The 23,840-nt window shown below is 40.0% G+C and overlaps 1 protein-coding gene across 1 annotated transcript; it reads left to right on the top strand.

The window, feature by feature from the left end:
* Nucleotides 1-1,849: 1,849 nt before the first annotated feature.
* LOC145501825 (uncharacterized) lies at nucleotides 1,850-23,817 on the top strand. The gene is made up of 8 exons (XM_081481240.1): nucleotides 1,850-2,341; nucleotides 2,422-2,598; nucleotides 13,280-14,507; nucleotides 15,327-15,428; nucleotides 19,202-19,285; nucleotides 22,528-22,578; nucleotides 23,540-23,590; nucleotides 23,669-23,817. The coding sequence occupies exons 1-8, from the start codon at nucleotides 1,850-1,852 to the stop codon at nucleotides 23,815-23,817; spliced, it is 2,334 nt and encodes a 777-aa protein (XP_081337366.1).
* Nucleotides 23,818-23,840: the final 23 nt, after the last annotated feature.

Here is a 23,840-nt window from a genome sequence, read left to right as displayed (position 1 = left end):
CTCTAACAGAATTTGCACGGATCCATGTTAACAGCCGGTCCAGGAACAAAATTCGTCCGTGCAAATATTTGTCCGGATCCATGTAAACGGGACCTAAAACTACTCATTTTTGTGTGGCTTACACGAAGTGTGTAGCCACACTATGTCATGACCGGAATTATTTATTTATTTATTTGTCTGCGAGAATTAGTCACGTGGTCTTGTGTCGTACGGTCAGTCATTTCGGTTGTAAGAGTGGTCTCTAGTTTCCCCCTGCTTTTAGTTTTAAAGGTAAGTCGTTTTTCATTTTGAGCTTAGTCTTGAGTTCTAAATCTTATCATTTCTTTTACGTGTCGCAATTAAGTACAAATAACGAAACCCGTTTGCAATTGTTGTTTCACTTTCAGGTGTTCGTGCAAGTTGTCACTCCCGACTCCCCTTGGGAGATTTTTGTCGGTCACGTGACGTGACCATTGGACTTTAGTCGCCATGTATTCAAGTAAGCAAGTGTTTTGAATCGCAGGAGTTTGTCAGAAAGTTGTTATTGTGCCGTTCGTTTAGCTCGAAGCAAACAGTTCGGTAAGTTAACATTTCGCCCTTGCTATTCAAAGAAACATTTCGAACTTAATACCTTTTTGTAATTTTCAGAAAACCTCACACGTATACATTCACACACGTATGCCTTTGATGGAAGCTAAGAGTTTTTTTCAAGTTGTTGTGACTTTGTTCATCGACCGAGGTCGTGCGGTCAATGTGTGCCTTTTGAGCTTGAGCCCATTGTGAGCTGTGGGTTTTCGGCGTTTGTTTGTACTACGGTACTGACAGTTTTCGAAATCAGCGCTTCGTTTCATCAGCCGAAATATTTGTGTAAACATGGCTACCCATTCATTTCCTGAGGCGGAAAAAGGAGCTCGATTGAAAATGTATTCAAGAAGGAGAAATGAAGAAGAGGATCGTGCTGAAAAGGCCGAGCAGTTAAAGCGATCAAAGGCTGGATTAATTGGAGCGTTGAAGAAGCTGAGAGGTGAAATTTGGCCTTTATCAACCGAAGAGGAAAGGAACTTGTCGTCGGTGGATTTGGCTGCAAAACTTGCATCTTATGACGAGATATGGAGAAAATTTGTGAATGCTCACGAGTGTTTTATGGAAATAGTGGAGTCAGAACCTGAAAAACGGAGAGCTCAGGTCATGTACGACGAGGAATTAGCGAGGAAAATGGAATTGGATTGCGCAATAAAACGACTCCGCTGCTTGTCTGGGTCAGAGTCCATATTTAGCCTAAGGTCTGTGAGGCAACTCGAGATCGAACCTGGAAGGAAGAGCGTCGGAACCGTGAATACTGCACTGAAATCTAGTCATGTTAGTGGTAGTGGTAGCATTGAGGCTCGATGAGGGCAGATGGCTTTAGCTAAACTTAATGTGGAGCATTTGAAAAGAAAACAAGAACTTGAGCGCAAATTAACTGAACTTAATCATGCACGAGAATTAATGGAGGCCGAAATGGATGCCGAAAGAGCCTGTGTAAGATTTAGTGTGCTTAATCAAGAAATCGGGGCCGGAAGGGTTAAGGGAACCAGCTCAATTCCCAAAAGGGAAAAAAAGACCACCAGCTTTGGAGCTAATAGACCATGAAGAAAATGTTGTAGGGCAGACAGATGTGAAATTAGAAATGAAGTCTCCAAAACAAGATACCAGTCCAGAGCCAGCTTCCTCTGAATCTATGTTGAAATTACCAATTTCAAAAGTGAGTGAGCAACCAGTAGCACCTCCACAAGAAAATATTATCACCTTATCTGAAATTGAAAGGGTATGTGAACTAACACCCCCAACCTAGAGCACTCAGCGACAGGAAAGGTCAGAGCAAGTGCAAATGCCAGCTAATTTGGATACTGAGGAAAAGATAGTTAACACCTTGTACCAAGTCATGAACATCCCCAAGATAGAAAATATGCACTTTGATGGAAACCCAGTTAACTATGAATCATTCATGCGGAAGTTTGAAACTTGTTTGGAAGATGATGCTGATAATTCTAGAAACCTGCAGTTTCTTATCCAACATTGCACGGGCAAGGCCAGAGATGCCATTGAAAGTTGTGTCAACTTGCCAGTTTCAGAGGGTTACGAGTCTGCAAAGAAAACCTTGGAGGAAAACTTTGGTCTGCCTCATGTTATTGCAAAGGCTCATTTAAAGAAATTGGAACATTTACCACTATTAAAGGTCAGCACTGGGTCAACTCTGTTAGAATTCGCAAGACATCTCGAGATAGCAGAAAGGACCCTCAGGGGAATGGGACCCGAATTCCTCAGTGACCTGAACCACACCAACACCCTGATGGAGCTGAGCAGGAAGCTACCCTACTTTGTGAGAGGAAAGTGGGCAGAATGTGCTGACAGAATTATTGAATCTGGACGACGACCGAAGTTCAGTGATTTTTTTTGAAGTTTGTCAAGGACAGAGCAAAGCTTGTGAATAATGGGTTTGGAGAAGATCTCTTCCTGAGTTCCTTAAGGGAGAAGAAAAGAGTTAACGAGAGAGGTGGAAGGTCTATACCAAAGATAAACTCATTCACAACCAAAGCTGAACCTGGCCTGATTGGAAACCAGGATGGTACGAAGAAGGTATTCGGTCCCAGACGGAAGTGTCCAGCTTGCTCAGCACAGCATGGGCTCTGGAAGTGTGAAAGGTTTAAGTGTCCCTGTCCATAAAAATGGAAAAATAACTCGGCAGGGGTCGAAAACTCCATTTGGCTCATATTTTCATAGTAGGTAGGCTAGGGCATGACAAAAACTACTGGATAGTTTTTTTGGCAAAATATCCTTTTATTTCAAAGAAATATGCAAATTACCAAATTCCGTTAAAATCGTCATTTAACGCACCATTTTTTTACACAAGTTTGAGAGCCTCGCATGCAAAACCACATTATTCTTCCGTCTTTAAAACACTCAAATACTTTTGCACAATGTTTAAATGTGTACTGGGCTGATTTTAGGGAATGTTGCGTTGTCTTTTTGGGTGCAAAATAATTAAATTTCGAAGACATGTATTTCATTCACTTAAAAGTACTTCCTGAATATAATTAATTTTCACCATGTGCGAAACCTTCAAATGGATCAAGCTTCTGGCGGTTGAATCGCAGAAGGATGGTCTACAGATTCCTGTAAAAATTTCTTTGGGCAAATGATTGTGAGCGACACGAGAGCTTTTCAAAGTACGTCAAAAATGCAAATATTTGACCATCCGTCGTCAAATTTCAATTTACGGGTTAGACGTATATTTTAGCATGTGCCACACGACTTGACCTATAATAAGTTGTAATAGACACAGAGCTGATAATTTCGAAATGTTCTAACCTCATTTGCTGTAAAAGGCAGGTCCAAAGCCGATTTGACGTGTTTCTCTCACCATTCGTCGCACGTAAAGCAGAAGTTTGCTTTTGTTTACATAACGTCCGATGTACATCGCCAACTGTCAACTTATTTAACGGTCGAATACCATGAATCTGTGACCTTCTTTCGACGCATATGATCACCACTGCATCTAAGTAAAAAACAGCTAAGTCATTTGTAGATAGTTGCTTGCTTTGCACTACACCAAAGTATTACGTTTGATCATCATAGTTTGATGGCTTGAATCCTTGCTTGCAGCGGTTCCTTGTTCGTCACGCAATGCTGTCATCCCATTTTAGGGGGTAGGGGTAGGACAATTTCTATCTAATACGTAAGGCTCCGTAAGGCTTGGAATCACTGGGAGCACACAATCGTGTTGAGTAGGAAGAGATTGAATTAAGAAATGAAAAGAATGAATAGTTTACCATTGCCCCTGTTGTTATCTTTTACTCGACCACCGCTACCTACATGCCCTGCGTAATACTGTAACGCTCAACTCATACCTACAATAGGTCTTTTCGCGCTATGCAATTATTTTTGGTTTACATGTAATACAGTGGGCTACCCTCGGGGAAATGGGTGGTGACCGCTTAAGAGGCCCTGCACCTAAGAAACGACCGATGATTTCCGGCTAAAAAATAAAATCGGCCTATTTTTATCTCCCAAGTAGAGGTTACCGAATACTATTTAAAAATGAATTTCTTTTGTTTCAGTTCCGCTTTAAACCAAAAATATCGAGCCGCAAAGTTTTTCCGCCTGAAAGCAGCAAAATCAGGCCGAAAATAAGCCCCCGCAAAAAACTGTTTAGAAATTACTATCGCAACGCAAAATAATGAGAAAACTACACAGTGTTGAAGAAAAAGGCCTTTTAATGCAATATCATTCGATAAACATCAAAAAACTGCCGAAGCGATTAACAAATAAAGTTTCAAATATTGCATACTAAATTAGATGGAGCGTTGGAGCTGATTTTAAAATAATTATTTCTCAAAAGTTCAACGCTTTTGAAAGCAATCACAGTGATGAATGAGACATTGGAGGGATACAAATCACGTTTCTGGAAAAACATTTTTCGGCCAAAGTATATTGACCTTGTACAAAGCGTTCAAAGTTACCGTGTTTACCGTTATCCTGCTACTTCGGCGAAACGCTTCTCTTTTGCCAATACGGCCGTGGATAGCGTGGTAAACGCCACTGTAAACCTTGCTAGGCATTCAGAGACTATCCTGAGTAGAAGGATGTAGAATTGAAAGAGAAAGGAAGATGAAAAATACGCAGAAAAAGAAAATAACTCGAAATTACCATCTGCTAACGAAAGTTGAATCTGGAAAATGTCGTCGCGTGACAGCGGCCAATGACGTCATTTGTCACGTAAAGGTCGCAAGAGCGTGGGAAAACGAGTCTGCAATGTCCTTCGGGCGGTCAGCGGCTAGAGATCAAGTCGTGACCCATAACTCAGATCACGCTGCGGCCAAAACGGTGTGGCGGTTGGGGAAGTTTTTCTTTTTGAGTGACCATCATTTGTGAAAAATAACATAACATTGTTCCACTAAACGTTTTCTGGCCGGGAAAAATTGTTTTCCTATTTGTGCATTCGTTTGGATTCCACCGCTATTGATACAAATGACGTCAATGGCCGCTGTCACGCGACGACATTTTCCAGATTCAACTTTCGTTAGCAGATGGTAATTTCGAGTTATTTTCTTTTTCTGTGTATTTTTCATCTTCCTTTCTCTTTTAGTTCTACTTCCTTCTACTTAGGACGGTCTTTGAATGCCTAGCAAGGTTTAAAGTGGCGTTTAACACGCTATCCATGGCCGTATTGGCAAAAGAGAAGTGTTTCGCCGAAGTAGCAGGATAACGGTAAAAACGGTAACTTTGAACGCTTTGTACAAGGTCAATATACTTTGGCCGAAAAATGTTTTTCCAGAAACGTGATTTGTATCCCTCCAATGTCTAATTCATCACTGTGATTGCTTTCAAAAGCGTTGAACTTTTGAGAAATAATTATTTTAAAATCAGCTCCAACGCTCCATCTAATTTAGTATGCAATATTTGAAACTTTATTTGTTAATCGCTTCGGCAGTTTTTTGATGTTTATCGAATGATATTGCATTAAAAGGCCTTTTTCTTCAACACTGTGTAGTTTTCTCATTATTTTGCGTTGCGATAGTAATTTCTAAACAGTTTTTTGCGGGGGCTTATTTTCGGCCTGATTTTGCTGCTTTCAGACGGAAAAACTTTGCGGCTCGATATTTTTGGTTTAAAGCGGAACTGAAACAAAAGAAATTCATTTTTAAATAGTATTCGGTAACCTCTACTTGGGAGATAAAAATAGGCCGATTTTATTTTTTAGCCGGAAATCATCGGTCGTTTCTTAGGTGCAGGGACTCTTAATAGGGCTAGCCGCTTAAATAGAGGTTGGTGTACCTTGAATATTTAATTTTTCACTGTCGGGCTATAAATTTCTTGGTGAACATGGAGTCAATTCAAAATAATCATGATAGACGTGTGTTTGAATTATCACTCGTCATGCACCTTCAATTTTAGACTCTTATCTGCCATCGCCCTTTCCAAAACAAAGTTCTTAAATTTTGGGTGGCCGCTTAATAGGGGTAGAGACAATAATGAAACCCTTATCGGAATGACCAAATGGTGGCCGCGGAGGTAACCGGTCAATAGGTGTTTTATTTACAATATTTTGCTGACGATAATTTTGGACTGTATTGAACACAGTCCGCTATTTTCTGTTACATACCAATGCCTCGCCACGAAGCAAACAAAATACGCCAAATAAAATGGCATGGCCAGGGCTATTTACTCACGAAATTACTAATTAAATTTAGTCTGTTATTTTTATTTCAGTTCTTGCTTCATTGATCTATAATTTGTTTATGGCGATTTTCTTAAAATTCTAGTGAGTACAGGCACTAGCTTTATCAGCTGTTGTCTGAAACGTCAGAACGTACAACAAACGTGATTTGGACCGACGCCACGTACACTATAGAACACGATTTTATAAATATACACTTATTATTATATATGTGAACAAACAGGTGAACAATGATTAAATTGTTTCACTTATCCTGAGAGTACTCTATACAAAATAGATCAAACTGTGCAGCATATTCCGTGACAGCATTGCGTGACGAACAAATAACGGCTGTAAGATTGTGCTGCGCCGACACGCTTATCAGCAATGGTCAGCAATGGATCAAACGCAATATTTTGGCGAAGCTTAAAGCAAATGACTCAGCCGTTTTAGACTTAGATGCAGTGATGTTCATAAGCGCAGAAAGATGGTCACAGATTCATAGTATTCGACCAATAATAGGTTGACAGTAGGCAATGTACATCGGACGTTAACCTTGTGTAAACAAAAGCAAACTTCTGCTTTATGTGCGACGAATGGTGAGAGATCCACTAGAAACACGTCAAATCGGCTTTGGACCTGCCTTTTACAACAAATGAGGTTAGAACATTTCGAAATTATCAGCTCTGTGTCTATTACAACTTATTATAGGTCAAGTCGTGTGGCACATGCTAAAATATACGTCTAACCCGTAAATTGAAATTTGACGACGGATGGTCAAATATTTGCATTTTTGACGTACTTTGAAAAGCTCTCGTGTCGCTCACAATCATTTGCCCAAAGAAATTTTTACAGGAATCTGTAGACCATCCTTCTGCGATTCAACCACCAGAAGCTTGATCCATTTGAAGGTTTCGCACATGGTGAAAATTAATTATATTCAGGAAGTACTTTTAAGTGAATGAAATACATGTCTTCGAAATTTAATTATTTTGCACCCAAAAAGACAACGCAACATTCCCTAAAATCAACCCAGTACACATTTAAACATTGCACAAAAATATTTTCCAGTTGTCTGGAAGTCGTCAAAGAAAGCGCAGCTGTGTTTGAACTCAGTAGAAGTCGCTGGAAGCGTTCGTGTAAACCATGAAGGAAACCGAAATGAACAAAAGGTCTTCCCATCGCAAGCGAAAGCACGAATCACGTAAGTACTCTATTTAACAATTAGATTATGAGCTCGAGATTTCTATGAGGTGATAGTTCATGAGGCCTTCGGCCTCATCAACTATCGCCACATAGAAATCGAGAGCGAATAATCTAATTGTTTTAGTGGAATTCTTACTATAATTAAGTTCAAATAACGGTTTCCAATTATTTCTTGACGTGTTATTAAACTTTGCGCCTGAAAAAGGTCGCTCGGATTGAATTGTCATTTAAATTTGAAGTTGTGTGCACGCGCGCATCAGTTTTTCAATAATTTCAACTTTTTGAAAAGTCAAGAAACCGTATATATCCTTCGTTTAGACTTCTCGGGAATTTAATTATCCATTTGCATCAACATTTTCCTCCAAACATTTGGAAAAACGAAAAAAACGTCTCATTTCCTAGCCGACCTCCAGCCACTGCACACTAATGTCTGATAGTGTTCAATGGCTCAGCCAATCAGATTACAGCATTTGCATTACTATACTAGTAGAATTCTACTGAAAATGGTTAGATATCAATATGCCGATAATTCGTTATTAGTCTATCAGTAAAACTTCAATAATGGCATCGCGTAAGCAACCGCGCCACGTTTGGCCAGTTAGGTCCAGCGTCAATATTATTACTATAAGCTACTATAGAGAGCTATGAAAGGTCTAGGCTGCAAGTTACATTGACGGTGGTTTTAGCGGGGATTATTTGCTCAAGATGGTAAAAACTGGCAAAATAGGTCAAAATAACTAAAATACACTCGACCGCTTTCCATCGCGTCAAAAGCGGGCAAATCAAAACCACCAGCTTCGCATACAGGAATCAAAAGATATCATTTTTTCCTCCAGCTCTTCTCAGCAGTCCGGAATCCTAAATCCCCGAATCTGATTGGCCAATTGCGCACCACTCTAGCGGTCTAAATTTCCTATGCGGATACCGAATACAGACCGCTCAGAAATGTCCAGCTTAGGCAACTTTTCAAGCTTTTTGTTACACCATAAAACAATGTCAAATGTAAACATTCAACACTTTAGCAACTTTTAAGCTTTTTGTTACACCATAAAACAACGTAAAATGAAATCATTCAGTCAACAAACTGGCAACATATCAAACTTTTTTGTCGCTTTTCGTGCCCGAAATATTAAACTGACGTGTACGCCAGTTTTGAACTGAACAGCTTCAACTAAAACTCATCGCAAAAGTTGCTTTCCAAGCAATACCGTAGAGAAAAAAAAATAAACACGTTATTTGCCGGCCTTGGTCGATCCGTATTGGGAAAAACTGTGCCCTCGGTCTTGAGTACGGCCCGAGGCAGGGGTTGTGCTGACCAGATATTCACCCTACATAATATCATTGAACATGCGGTGCACAGAGTGGTAGAGGCAGTTTTATATCCTCTTCTGTAGACTTCCAAAAGGTCTTTCATAGTGTACACAGAGAGAGCTTGTAGCGCATACTTCAAGACTATGGTGTCCCCCTGAAGATTGTCCAACTTACCCAAAGCTTCTACAAAGCATTCTCTTGTTGTGTCAAGGGCGGTGATATCTGCTTTGAGGTCCAAACAGGAGTTAGGTAAGGTTGCGTGATGTTTGCATTTCTATTTAACTTGGTCATTGAGTGATATGTCGTTTCACGAAAGACCAACCCAGGGGCATTCGGTGGACCCTCATCTCCACCTTAGAGGATCTGGATTTCAACGATGATATAGCACTCGCATCTTACACCCACTGCCACATGCAAGAGAAGACAAGTATACTAAGCACTTATGCTCATCAACAAGGACTCAACATCAACCTCACCAAAACAGAAGTCATGGCTCTTAACACCTCTAGCCCTCAACCAATCAAGATAGGTGAAAAAGATCTCCCTATGACTGAGCAATTTGAGTACTTGGATAGCATTGTCAGATATGATGGCAGAGCAGGCATATATTTCCAAAGCCGGCTAAACGAAGCCAGGAACTCCTTCAAATTAAAACGCTAAACAATGTGTGGCGCACCAAACTCAAGATCTACCATAGCTGTGTTCTGTCTACGCCTTTTGTATGGGTCAGAATGCTGGCGAATGGCAGAAAGTGATCTGAGAAAGCTGTCGACCTTCCACACGAAACGTCTGTGAAACGTCCTTCGTATTTTCTGGCCTCAGACCATTTCCAACAAGGATCTGCTTATACAACGCGAACAAGAGTGCATTGGTACCATCATCATGCAGAGACGATGGCGATGGATGGGTCACGTCATCAGGAGGGAGAGAGACTCGGTTTCGAAGATGGCACTCCACTGGACATCGGAGGGTAGGCGCAAGCTTGGCAGACCCAAAAATACATGGCGACGCACTGTCGAGGCAGAGATGAGGGACTTGGGCGATAGCTGGAGCTCCATTCAAAAGCCGGTCGGAGACAGACACTTGTGGAGGTCCTTTGTTGCTACCCTGTGCGCCAGTGGGCATGATGGGCAGTGAGTGAGTTCACCTGGAATACTTGTGCTTATACACTGTTCCACAGGGGACAACTGATACGTTATCCGACTCCGTGGGCTTCATGATGAGCTCTCATGGGTTGTGTGCTTTCTTGGTTCCCCCTGTTAGCCTTTTAGCCAGCTTCTGGAAACTGGCTGGAACTGGAAATTCGGATATAACACACTGCGTTATGATATCCTTGAACAAAATAACTTTTTCTGGCACCAAAATGACTTGCGGTAAGTTTTGAAGCTTTTTGTGGAATTCAGACAATTTAGGAGAAGTCAGGATTATTTTTTCCTCGAGAATTTGAAAGTTGCTCTATTGAAATTCAATATTAAGTGATGAGAAGACGTCATTTGTAAAACCAAACAAACGAATCAAGACTTCAAGCCCCTTAGCCTCGGGAAAAATCAAGACTCTGAGTCAGCTTCGTATAAAAATCGGGACTGTGAGAAGCAACTAACGGCTAAAAAGCGACACTGCGAGACCCGTCAAATTCAACTAAAATTTTATGAGACCCAGAGTTTTTGAAGGACCATTTGCCACCCCTATTAAAGGCAACAAAAACTCCGTGGTGTTTCGGAGCTCCCTTTATGCCTTCGATTTATGAGAAACGGGACTCAATAAGCGGGTTTCCTCAGCGTAAATTCATTTTTGCTGTTTCTTCATGATAATAGCCCAGCTTAAGAGATTTCTTATCAACAGCTCGATACCAGGAGAAAACCTTTCTAAATACAACCAATGAACCTTGCGATTGCGATTTCCCTATAAGTATTGCTATAAACAGCGAAATATTTGTCACAGATTTTCGATTTGGACAGAGTTCTTGAATTCAGAACGTATATTTTCTCATCTAAAATTGTTTTAATATCACGGGCTTCCCAAATTAAGTCCGACGCAAGTACACCGTCTGAATCAGCCGTCGCTCCAAAGTCGCTTTAAAGTCGAACTTAAGGACGTCCGCGCGAAAATTTTCCAGTAGATGGATTTTTTAAAATTTTTTACTGCATTCAGATAATGAGTTACTTGTGCCAGAAATGCAAAAAAAATTGGGGGTCACCGACTTCGTTTCAAAGATAAAGCCTGTGCAAAACTACCCTGATTTGGATAAATTGACGCACGTAATTCAGCATGGTCCACAGGGATTTATAGTTAAAAATATCGAAAGTGAGTCAACGGAGGCAAACGATCTTAGTCATAGTTTGTAGAAGTGGGTCTGCTGCGTAAATAATTCCAAATGTTGCCAACGTTTTCACAAAACTTTACCCTTCAAGAGGCATTTGAAACCGCCGCACAGATAAACGAGGAGCTAAAAAGAACGGAATTCGATGGTGCATTTCGCAGAAAATTCAAACTTCTAATCGATAGATTCTCTTCATTTTTTCACAAAACGTAAAAAACGGTAGAGAAAGTGATCCATGAAAAGAAAAATAGGGGTTACCGTACGTCCAAGATCGTTAAATCCAGGCAAAGCTATAGCAGTAGCCGTCTGCCCTATCAATTAATCATTTTGTTAAACCCATTTTGAAATCACTGGCTATCCTTACAATCTAATTGGCTCTCAATGGTGCGATTTATTCACGAATCGCACTATTTTTTGCTCTAAATCGCATCTTTTTCTCAGCCATTGAGAATGGGACAGTAAAACAAAACAACAAATCAGATTTCAATATTAGTTTAAAGTAAACAATAAAATTTCAGGAAAATGAAAGGCAAAAAGCCATTGTGTGGGGAATTTAGCAACTAGTATAGCCAAAACTTTATTGTTATTGTGTTTTTTTTTTCCAAAAAAATTGACGAATGTAATTAATTACAGTTTCTAAATGACGATTGTCAGCTCCTTCAGGCTGAACACCTACTTTAATGGAAGTTTCCAACTTTCAGTGTCCATTTTGATGAATATTTTGGCGATTTTTCTTCAACATCTGCTCAAAATCCGTATGATACCGAGTCCAGTAAAACATAAACAAACGAAAACCAAACAACAACAAATTCAGGGCCATCTCAAGAAGGTAGATGTTTCCAGGTTTCTGGCAGTTTCAAACGAAGCAACAAAAGAGCTCAGCTCTGTCGCTGTGAATAAACATAGTCAAAATACACCCCGCTCCACAAAACAGTGAATGAATGAACGTCTTACGAAGCTGGTGTTAGTCCTGCCATCTTGGCAATGTCTTGAAACAAATGGCGCCGCAAGAACTTGACAAGGTCCAGAGTATTGAGTCCTTCGCCGAGGTCACAAAAAGAAACGGAGATGATAACGAGCTGGACTCCCTTAAAATCATGCCATTAAACGGTATGAAAGAAAAAAAACGTACCATCCACTGGGCATCGTGCACTCGAGGGATGATTTCAGACCAAATTGCACTCCACTCAGTTCAATTACCATTATTTATTAGTAGTAACAATCGCGCGCGCTCGATGCATGACGTGGCGTGTGAATTTGCGTGCGCAGTAAGGCTGCACAGGGAGCCTTCACATCCGTGTAGAATATGAATAAAAGATCAACCTACCTTTATCGCAAGGCCTATCGCGCGTGTTTTGTGTTTTGTGGCGGCCATTTTGATTTTTAAATACGTGCGCGGTCTGCTAGTGCGAGGTCTGGAACCGACAATTACGGGAATCGCTCGGAGCCTTCTCGGAGCTCTATTATTGTCGGTGAGCGTTAGGCTCCTTCGAAAATTTGCGAATTTTCCCGCCTGTCCCAGACTTCTTAAATTTCGGTTCCAGACTTCGCACTAGTGACCGCGTATTAAAAATTCAAAATGGCCGCATCAAAACACAAAACACGCGCGATAAAGGTAGGTTCAGCCTTTAATCATATTCTAATCGGAATTGATGACTCCCTGTGAGGATGCGCTGAGACAATTAGCGCGAAGGTCCTTAATCGAGTTTGCTTTGGCATATGAGTGTAGCGGCCTTCGGAGTTTCGACTCATGAAAAGTTTGGCATCTGAACTGGGCCTTAGTTTTTAAGCTCGTGCTAAGAATAGGCTAGCAATAGCATTCAGAAAAAGTACAACGCTTTAAGGTTACTCCAAACCTTCGCTGGTGTCCTCTAGAAAAAAATTCGTACGCACGCTGTTTTCAAGGAAACCTCCACAAACTATACATCAATAGAAAGGTTATGAAATGTTAATGTTTAATATTTTATTTTCATTTTCTGGGAAATGTTACCTTGAATAAAAAACTTCAATTTGGTTGGAAAAAAGAAAATTTGGAAAAAGTAGCCCCGCAAAGGTTTGGAGTAACCTTAAGTTCAATTAACATTTTATAAGTTCATAATTCATTTCAAACCTTTCTCTTGAGGATTTCTGTAAAGAAATTTGTGGCAGATTTAACTGTCTAAGATAACAAGCCGAGAACCCACCTCTTTTCAATTTGTGAGTGAAAAGTGATTATTATATTTATGCAGCTCTTGAATTTCCTCATCTTCAAATTTTTGATTTAGGAATCGCCCATTCATTATGTGGCCTCCACAACTCGTAAAGTCGTGGAAGATGAAAAACCAAGCTTGTCCTGTGACGAAACATTGACAGTTACTCTGTTAAGTAGTGAATGGAAGTCATCAAAGGTTGGCTTGTCGACCATCAACAGAGAACTTGCAGTACAATTGGCAAAAGACCCTAATGTGGAGGTTTATGTCTTTCTTCCCAAATGTAGCGAAGAAGATAAGAAAGATGCCCGTAGTCACAGTGTTCAGCTCATTGAAGCAGAAGAACTTCCAGGTTTTGAGCCAATTGATTGGTTGACTTCTTTACCCAAAGGTCATCTTCCTCACTGTGTAATTGGACACGGACTTCACCTTGGTCGACAAATACCACTCATAAAGCGACAGCATGATTGCAAGTGGATTCAAGTTGTCCACACAGCTCCTGAAGAGCTTGGGATGTACAAGAGTAATGAAGGGGTAATTTCGAAATGGGAAGAAAAACATCAAGAAGAGGTAAAACTCTGCGAGCGGGCTGATCAAGTTGTCGCTGTTGGGCCCAAGCTGGCAGATACCTACTCTCGTTACCTCCGTTCCAGTAGGAAAGATCAAGATGTTATGAATATCACCCCAAGCATTTTCGAGGAGTTTGACAATGTTCAACAAGCCTTTGAAGAAAGAAGGAAGTTTTCTGTTCTGGTATTTGGACGAGGTGATGGCGAAGATTTCAAGTTAAAGGGATATGACATTGCTGTTCAGGCAGTTGCCGAACTGAAAGACCCATCCTACCAGCTCATGCTTGTTGGAGTACCAGAAAGAAAAGGGGATGAAGTGGCAGAAAAGTTACTCCAGCATGGTCTCTTCCCAAGTCAGCTAACTGTTCGCCGCTTTAAGGAAAGTAGGGAAGAGCTAGCCAAATTGTTCTGTGAGGTCGATCTGGCAATCATGACATCGAGGACTGAGGGCTTTGGCTTGGCTGCTCTAGAAGCTCTATCTGCTGGTCTTCCTGTACTTGTGAGTGGTAACTCAGGACTTGGAGATGCTCTGAAGGAGGTTCCTTCAGGTACCTCTCACGTAGTTGATTCCGAAGATCCAAAAGAATGGGCCAAGGCTATCAACACCGTCCGTAAAAAAGGTAGAGAGCTTCGACTTGAAGAGGCTAACCTTCTTCGTGCAAAGTATGCAGAGAAGTACAGCTGGCGGAAGCAGTGTGATTGTCTTGTGAAAAAGATGCTGCACCTTTCGTTTGGTAAGATAAATGACTTTGCATTGCCCTTTTGTTTAGTAACCTTTACGAATAAATCAGATTTCCATGAGGTGATAGCTGAAAATGTGGAAGGCCTCATCAACTGTCATCTCATAGAAATCAAAAGGGAATAATCTGATTCAATGTTTTGGCAGAATTCTGACCAAATTTTCTTTAAATGCCGATTTCCAATTAACTCTCGACACATCACGGTTTAGTAAAATCGCGTGCGGATTGAGTTGCCGTTTGATCAAAGCTTGCAGGTCTTTACACACGCTCGTCAGTACGTTGAACCTCGGGATTTCAAAGCAGCATAACAGTCAATTTCCTTTCAGTAGAAATTGTATTATTTACATCTTCCTCTGAAACATAGGAGAACTACAAATGGTACAATGCCTATAATACAATGCTGCAAAACATCCACTTCAAACACTGGTTCCCTTTGAGCGAATACTCAACGTCTATATCTGGCGCAACCGAGTTGACTATTGCTCATGTAAAACAAGAGTGAATAGTCATATTGTGTTTAGCAGACTCTCTAAAGGACTGCAAATTTCAAATAATATTGCACTAGTTTCGTTTACAAACTTCAACTTCATCCACATGTGGACAATGAGACGTCCTTTCCCGTGCTTAAAAAAGGGCCTTTTGGGGGTTATATTCTGTTTTGGGTCTCGTTTGAGCCTATTAAGAAACTTTTGGACCAACAGTTTGGCCTTACTCGCACGTTCTCGTCACTAATATACCTGAGTAACTCCCCCACCTACGCCGAGTGTTTTTTCATTTTATTAGCCCTTGAAGTAAATTAAATTTAAACCCCAGGAAACATCCAAGACAAACTGGAACAAGTGCAAAATCAAGTAGAAAAGGCGAACGAAAAGATGAAAAATTTGGGGAAGCTAACGGAGATAAACCCAGAAGCAGGTTAGTTCACAGTGAAAGGTTGCAACATGGAATTATTTGCACACGCAAATAATTAATCATAGCAATAACAAACGTAAAAATAAAAACGTTGACCAAGGAAAGTTCAAAGTTCAAAGAACTTAAAGTACTTAAAAAAGCTATTCGAAGAAGGGAACATTTATCTTGCTATTTTGCTAGAAGTACGAAATTTCAAGTGTCAATCATTTCTTGAGAGCTGTTCTGTCTCCTGTATAATGACTGCGTCATGTATTCAGCATTGTTTCTTACACTTCTGAAAAATAAAGGACACGAAAAAAAGGGTCCTGTTAAACGTGGGCGTTAGGAGTGCCTGCCTGTAAAAATCAGACAAATTCTTAATTTCGCGGCAAGGGTCGAAAATTCGATTTCGCTCATATTCTCATGGTAGATAGGCTAGGGCATGACAAAAACTACTGGATAGTTTTTTTTGGCAAAATATCCTTTTATTTCAAAGAAATATGCGAATTACCAACTTCCGTTAAAATCGTCATTTGACGCACCATTTTATTAAGCAAGTTTGAGAGCCTCGCATGCAAAACCACATCATTCTTCCGTCTTTAAAACACTCAAATATTTTTGTGCAATGTTTAAATGTGTACTGGGTTGGTTTTAGGGAATGTTGCGTTGTCTTTTTGGGTGCAAAATAATTAAATTTCGAAGACATGTATTTCATTCACTTAAAAGTATTTCGTGTATATAATTAATTTTCACCATGTGCGAAACCTTCAAATGGATTAAGCTTCTGGTGGTTGAATCGCAGAAGGATGATCTACAGATTCCTGTAAAAATTTCTTTGGGCAAATGATTGTGAGCGACGCGAGAGCTTTTCAAAGTACGTCAAAAATGCAAATATTTGACCGTCCGTCGTCAAATTTCAATTTACGGGTTAGACGTATATTTTAGCATGCGCCACATGACTTGACCTATCATAAGTTGAAATAGACACAGAGCTGATAATTTCGAAATGTTCTAACCTTATTTGTTGCAAAAGGCAGGTCCAAAGCCGATTTGACGTGTTTCTCTCACCATTCGTCGCACAAAAAGCAGAAGTTTGCTTTTGTTTACACAAGGTTAACGTCCGATGTACATCGCCAACTGTCAACCTATTATTGGTCGAATTCCATGAATATGTGACCATCCTTCTGCCCATATGAACATCACTACATCTAAGTCAAAAACGGCTGAGTCATTTCTTGATAGTTGCTTGCTTTGCACTGCGCCAAAATAATACGTTTGATCGATTGCTGACCATTGCTGATAAGCGTGTCGGCGCAGCACAATCTTACAGCCGTTATTTGTTCGTCACGCAATGCTGTCACGGCATATGCTGCACATTTTGATCTATTTTGTATAGAGCACTCTCAGGATAAATGAAGCAATTTAATCATTGTTCATCTGTTTGTTCATATATATAATAATATGTGTATATTTATATAATCGTATTTTATAGTGTACGTGGCCTCTGTCCAAATCACGTTTGTTGTACGTTTTGATGTTTCAGACAACAGCTGATAAAACTAGTGCCTGTACTAACTAGAATTTTAAAAAAATCGCCATAAAACAAATTATAGATCAATGAAGCAAGAACTAGCTGAAATAAAAATAGGAAATCGCAACGTGTCTAATTCGTGAGAAAAACAGACTAAATTTGATTAGTAATTACGTGAGTAAATAGCCCTGGCCATGCCATCTTATTTGGCGTATTTTGTTTGCCTGGGGGCGAGGCATTGGTCTGTTTGTAACAGAAAATAGAGGACTAGTGTCAATACGGTCCAAAATTATTGTCAGTAAAATATTGTAAATAAAACACCTATTGACCGGTTACCTCCGCGGCCACCATTTGGTCGTTCCGATAAGGGTTTCATTATTGTCTTTACCCCTATTAAGCGGCCACCCAAAATTTAAAAACTTTGTTTTGGAAAGGGCGATGGCAGATAAGAGTCTGAAATTGAAGGTGCATGACGAGTGATAATTCAAATACACGTCTATCATGATTGTCTTGAATTGACTCCATGTTCACCAAGAAATTTATAACCCGATAGTGAAAAATTAAATATTCAAGGTACACCAACTTCTATTTAAGCGGCTAGCCCTATTAAGCGGTCACCACCCATTTCCCCGGGGGTAGCCCACTGTATTACATGTAAACCAAAAATAATTGCACAGCGCGAAAAGACCTAGGTATAAGTTTAGCGTTACAGTATTACGCAGGGCATGTAGGTAGCGGTGGTCGAGTAAAAGATAACAACACGGGCAACGGTAAACTATTCATTCTTCTCATTTCTCAATTTAATCTCTTCCTACTCAACACGATTGTGTGCTCCCAGTGGTTCCCAGCCTTACAGAACCTTATGTATTAGGATAGAAATTGTCCTGCCACTACCCCCTAAAATGGGATGACAGCATTGCGTGACGAACAAGGAACCGCTGCAAGCAAGGATTCAATCCATCAAACCACGATGATCAAATGTAATATTTTGGTGTAGTGCAAAGCAAGCAACTATCTACAAATGACTTAGCAATTTTTGACTTAGATGCAGTGGTGATCATATGTGTCGAAAGAGGGTCACAGATACATTGTATTCGACCATTAAATAAGTTGACAGTTGGTGATGTAATCGGACGTTGTGTAAACAAAAGCAAACTTCTGCTTTATGTGCGACGAATGGTGAGAGAAACACGTCAAATCGGCTTTGGACCTGCCTTTTACAGCAAATGAGGTTAGAACATTTCGAAATTATCAGCTCTGTGTCTATTTCAACTTAACATTGGTCAAGTCATGCGGCGCATGTTAAAATATACGTCCGTGAATTGAAATTTGACGAAGGAATGGTCAAATATTTGCATATTTAACGTTCTTTGAAAAGCTCTCGCGTCGCTCACAATCATTTGCCCAAAGAAATTTTTACAGGAATCTGTAGATCATCCTTCTGCGATTCAACCACCAGAAGCTTAATCCATTTAAAGGTTTCGCACATGGTGAAAATTAATTATATACACGAAGTACTTTTAAGTGAATGAAATACATGTCTTCGAAATTTAATTATTTTGCACCCAAAAAGACAACGCAACATTCCCTAAAACCAACCCAGTACACATTTAAACATTGCACAAAAATATTTGAGTGTTTTAAAGACGGAAGAATGATGTAGTTTTGCATGCGAGGCTCTCAAACTTGCTTAATAAAATGGTGCGTCAAATGACGATTTTAACGGAAGTTGGTAATTTGCATATTTCTTTGAAATAAAAGGATATTTTGCCAAACTGAAAAAACTATCCAGTAGTTTTTGTCATGCCCTAGCCTATCTACCATGAAAATATGAGCGAAATCGAATTTTCGACCCTTGTCGAGTTATTTTCCATTTTTATGGACAGGGACTCTTAAGAGCAACCTGTAAAAGCTTTAAACTAAATCTGACAAGGTAAAGTCTGCATGCGAGCCAAGTGGCCAATCAGGCCGGAGCTTATCCCGGTTTCTGTAGCATGAAGCGACTAGGAGTATTTCTACTCCCCCCTGGATGGGATGCTAGTCCATCGCAGGGTTACCCCCAGCATTAAGTTCGTCGGTACCCATTTATACACCTGGGTGGAGAGAGGCACTGTGAGAGTAAAGTGAATTGCCCAAGAACACAACACAATGTCCCCGGCCAGGGCTCGAACCCAGACCGCTCGATCCGGAGACGAGCGCACTAACCATGAGGCCACCGCGCCTCCCACACTAAATCTGACAAGCTGGTTTTTTTTTTCCGTCGCAGAAAACCTGAAAGAGGAATTGGGACATCAAGTGAAAAACGTCCGTAAAAAGTTAGACTCCTTGGGAGAATCAACCCAAGATGAAGGTCAGTAGACGTAACGATATTTGAAGGTAGAAAGATTAGATTCCATCTTCAGTCACGAAAAAGGTTACCTTGTAACTTACGCGGTAAAACTTAACTGATACATTTATAAACAAACGGGAAAAATGACGGGATGACTGTTTAGAAATTAATGTTGGTAATTAGTCATGCTCCTGCATTAGAATATTTGCCGCGCTATTATAAACAATAACTTCCATTTGGCGCGAAAACATACTCGGATATTTGTTCGGGGACTTTCTCTGTTGGGAGAAGCGAACAGTTTTCCGAGAGCTTAGCTCGAGGGAAACTGTGAGCTTTGAGGAAGAGAGAATGTCCAACTAAACGACATATATCCGATTGCGTTTGTGTTTATTATCCCCCATACATTGTGCACAACACGCGCAGTTTTGAAAATTGGGGATAATATATAGATTTAGACAAGCGTTTGTGTTTATTATCCCCCATACATTCTGCACAACACGCGCAGTTTTGAAAATTGGGGATAATATATAGATTTAGACAAGCCTAAAAGCGGAGCTCCTGGGCCGGGTTTTTCAAAGGCCTATTAAGGTAATTCCTCTGAAATAAAAGTTACAATAGATTTTTGTTCAAACTTTGTCCACTGAATATTTTTCATATGATAACTTCAATTTTGAAATGAAAAAGGTGGGTGCCCATGCTCATCAAGGAGCAGTGAGGCATTGAAAATGCCCCATTTTGGCATTATTTAATGCTTATCATAAGAACGCATTCCCAGTAATTGTAACATCTTTGTGAGCCCGGACTCATAAGAACACGCATTAAACTACAGTCAATGCAATGTGTCGGACACAAATAAACGTTTTAAGTTTGATTCAGACAGAAAGCTAAATCCTTGATTAAAAATTTGAACCGAATTTCTTGACGTGGTTACCGACTGCAAAATAGAAAAGACCACAGTGTATCTACTATTTTTCTTATTTATTCAATTTTCAGCAATAGAAATTAGATCAGTCTTTTCTCACGCAAAGCTTATGATTAGTTGACTACAATGACTGGAAAAAAAATTGGGGTCCCCGTGCTCGTTGGTGAGCTAGAGCCATTTTTCAACTGACAGAGCTCAATATCACGGCAAATCCGTCATGTTTTCAATGTGCGCGTGCACGAGCGCGCGCTAATGACGCCATAAATTATGCGCAGTAAGGATGCGCGATGCAAATGTGAGGAATGACTTTAAGCTAACCCAGGATAAGCAAGGACTTTAATTTCACAATAACTGCCTAATTTCTCGCGCGCTGATTGGCCCATTTTTCAATAAGAGTACACACGGATAAAATTTTAATTTATGCAAGCTTTCAAGTCCAACTTTCAGCTGTCAAACTGTCAACTTTTTTAACCAATGAGATTTAATGGACTTTTTTAAGTAGCCAATGAAAAAGCGAGAAAAGCTATTGACAATGTTCGCGTCATTTTGAATGAAATTCACATATTTTTGTTTACGGCAAGTTTATGGCGTCTTTTCCCCTCATTTATTCCCGGCATTTGACCATTTTGGGGTCTTGTTATTGTAAAAAACAAATTGACGTTAATTTTTTATGCGTCAATCCTCTTATTGATGATAAACTTCCTTGTCAAAGTTTACTGCGGAACCACTCACAACCACTTTGACAATGTTATGACGCAATTGATCATCAATAAGAGGACAGACGCATTAAAAAACTGACGTCAATTTGTTAATTTTAGTTTTGTAACTTTGCGGTGAGGTTTTCTGTGTATTGTTTTGTCTTCTGTTTTGAGTTTGAATAATCACAAAAGCAGTGAAAAACATTTGTATAGAAGAAAAATTTATAATTGGGTTCTCTTTTAATCCTGGGTTAGCATCAACCGGCTTCCGAACAACCCAGCCCTGGTGAAAACAAAAAACTGACATGAGCCCGTGATCCGATCGAAAACCAGTTCTTGGTCAGCGGCCAACTTTAAAAAACACGTGACCTCGATGAACGCTAAACTTGAGTTCGCGATATGGTCACGTGATACTGGTTAGCGGATACCTTGTTATGACAGGTGTTAATCGATCATAACATGGATGTCCAATATCAAATAAGGACCCTATAAACGTCGCTTTCAACCTATTAGGTGGAGTACGACCGCCATCTTGGGCGACCCCGCCGTAGTCGTCGTGAGTACGCTATCACTCAGATATTCCCCAATTTTAGTCACGTGACGCAAGTGACGTTCCCGTTCCCTTGCTAAATCAGCCTATTAGCTGAAGTACGACCGCCATCTTGCGCGACCCCGCCGTCGTGCTCAGATATTCCCCAATTTTAGTCACGTGACGAGTTTAGACCAATTGCTCGCTATCGGAAATATTTCATGGATTATAAAGGTCGATATCACTATGACAGTGATATGGAATACACGATCATTAAGTAAAAGAAATAGTTTCACTGTGCGGCGCTTGTGCAAGTTATGTGTCTTTTGTTACGGACTGAGTTTTTTCCCCATCGATTTATGGCCACAAATCGAAGGGGAAAAACGAGGATCCGTAACTTACAGTACGGACCGAGAGAAGGAGGTTAGGAAGATATTTATTATATTTCTACTGCGTGTCTTAAGAGTTCGGGAACGATTTCTATTCACGAGGAACGGCTTCAACCACGAAAACAAAAACAGTGAATTTGAAATAGTTGTTAAGTGACCCTCAGCAGGTTTTAATACACAATTTCAGCATAAAAACAAGTTTTAAACTTTACTTGCTAAAAATGTTGAGAACACTTGGTAATAAATCACGAAACATTTTGGCAGCAAAAAAAGCTTTAAATTTTAGCGGGCCGTACAGTAGAATACGGCCCGCTAAATTGACCAATCACAGCGCGCGCACTAACTGAGAAATATAATAAGACGCTATATTCACTAAATAAAATGATGCCAGAGACCGCAAACGAAAATGCTGCCGGTTTACGCAGGATCTGTAAAAGATCTGATCAGCCAAAAATGAAAACATAACAATGAAGCAAGGTTGATTACTACGTAGAAAGCTTAGCGGGACAACGACATGATAGAGTCCAAACTGAAAGCCAAGAATTTGTGTTTTTATGTTTTAGTCCGTTATTTTGAAGTCCTTGATATTCACCTCTGAGAATTATACTAAAACAGTTATTCGCCTCAGGCTCAGTGAACATTGGTGAATATTGAGTATTCATCAATGTTCACTGAGCCTGAGGCGAATAATTGTTAAATAACAAATACTTAACATTCCTTTCCAGGTCTTCCAGATCAACCAGAGAGTGCTGTTAAGAAGGAAACAACCATTCCAGGTATTTTGAATTTTTAATGTTAAATTTTGTCTCACCGTCTTTTCTTCATGCTTCTTTCTGAGGAAGTTGATTCGAATTGCTTCTACAATGGAAGGATGGGAGAACATGGAAGCATGGAAATAAAAAAGCCTGGAAACGAATGTTCGAGAATGTAGAAATGGGCGAATGACTAGATGGGAAATTTAGTTGATGGGCAAGAATTGTAAGGAAATAGCTGTCTCATGACTTAGTCATTTACATTGACGAGTTTTGTTTCAAAGGTTCATTACCAGTATCAGAAACTAGTGCTGGTGATTTGAACTTTTATATCCGACTCAAACGACAACAAGCTTTATTTGCACGTTCATAATATTTATAAATCAAGCTTTGTACACCACGTATGAATATAGAATTTAGTAATATGCTATTTCCGAGTTACTTTGTACTCTGTTCCAAAACGAATCCCAGTGCAAAACCTTTCATATTTAAATGAGTTCGATTTGCATGAAAATTAACCTGTAGGCGGAATTCATTTTCATTTGAATGGTTTCGCACGGAGACTCGTTTTGACACAGAGGCAAAAGGCAACTCGGAAATGGCCTATTGCTATCCGCTTAGTTTTTGGTTTCGTAATTTGGTTTTCCTGTTCTCTCTTGAAAACGTTTTATTACCAAGGTCTTGCACAGTTTGTCTTTAAACTCCTACAAGCTGCGAGGCGACGAAAGCCGGAAGACACGTTGGATTTTTGCGTTTGACTGCTGTCGAATCGTAACAATCTGGAGACCTAATAAGGTCATCGCTTCTTAGAGATAAAAGTGTGTCGTAGCTCGTAATTTGTAGTCAAAGACCCGAATGCCTTCGCAGCAATTCATGTCTCTGACTAACTCTGAGACGCTATAATTAAGAGAAGAACAGAAATGCTTCAAGACTTTCAGGCCATTTATGTCCATTTATACAAAGAGAATTTCCCTTTCTTTGCTAGTTGAACATACGGACGCCACTGCTTCATCGCCAACGCAGAAAATGTTTACAGGTATTATGAATATTAATGGTAAACTTAGAGTCTGAGGTCTTTTTCTTACCCCCACTTCAAGGAAATTTTGTTTTGTAGTTAAAAAGGGAGGACGAAAAGATGGGAGGACAGGAGGATTGATCGAAAGGTTGATGAGAGAAAAAAGATGGAATGCTGCTGCGTGGTCAACTATTTTATCAAGTATATTCTCAGGGTATTGTTTCACTACTCTCCTACAAGAGAGTTGATGTGGGTGTAAGAGGAGATTGAA

The sequence above is a fragment of the Orbicella franksi genome, chromosome 1, assembly GCF_964199315.1.
Source record: "Orbicella franksi chromosome 1, jaOrbFran1.1, whole genome shotgun sequence".
Classification (NCBI taxonomy): Eukaryota; Metazoa; Cnidaria; class Anthozoa; order Scleractinia; family Merulinidae; genus Orbicella; species Orbicella franksi.
The sequence above is the reverse complement of the archived record's forward strand: the minus strand, read 5'-3'. Positions and strand labels throughout refer to the sequence as shown.

Coding starts and splice junctions, on each gene's coding strand:
- LOC145501825 (XM_081481240.1), top strand. CDS start 1,850: ATGCCAGCTAATTTGGATACTGAGGAAAAGATAGTTAACACCTTGTAC. Junction 19,286..22,527: donor AGAATCAACCCAAGATGAAG/GTCAGTAGACGT, acceptor ATTCCTTTCCAG/GTCTTCCAGATCAACCAGAG. Junction 22,579..23,539: donor GAAGGAAACAACCATTCCAG/GTATTTTGAATT, acceptor TTTCTTTGCTAG/TTGAACATACGGACGCCACT.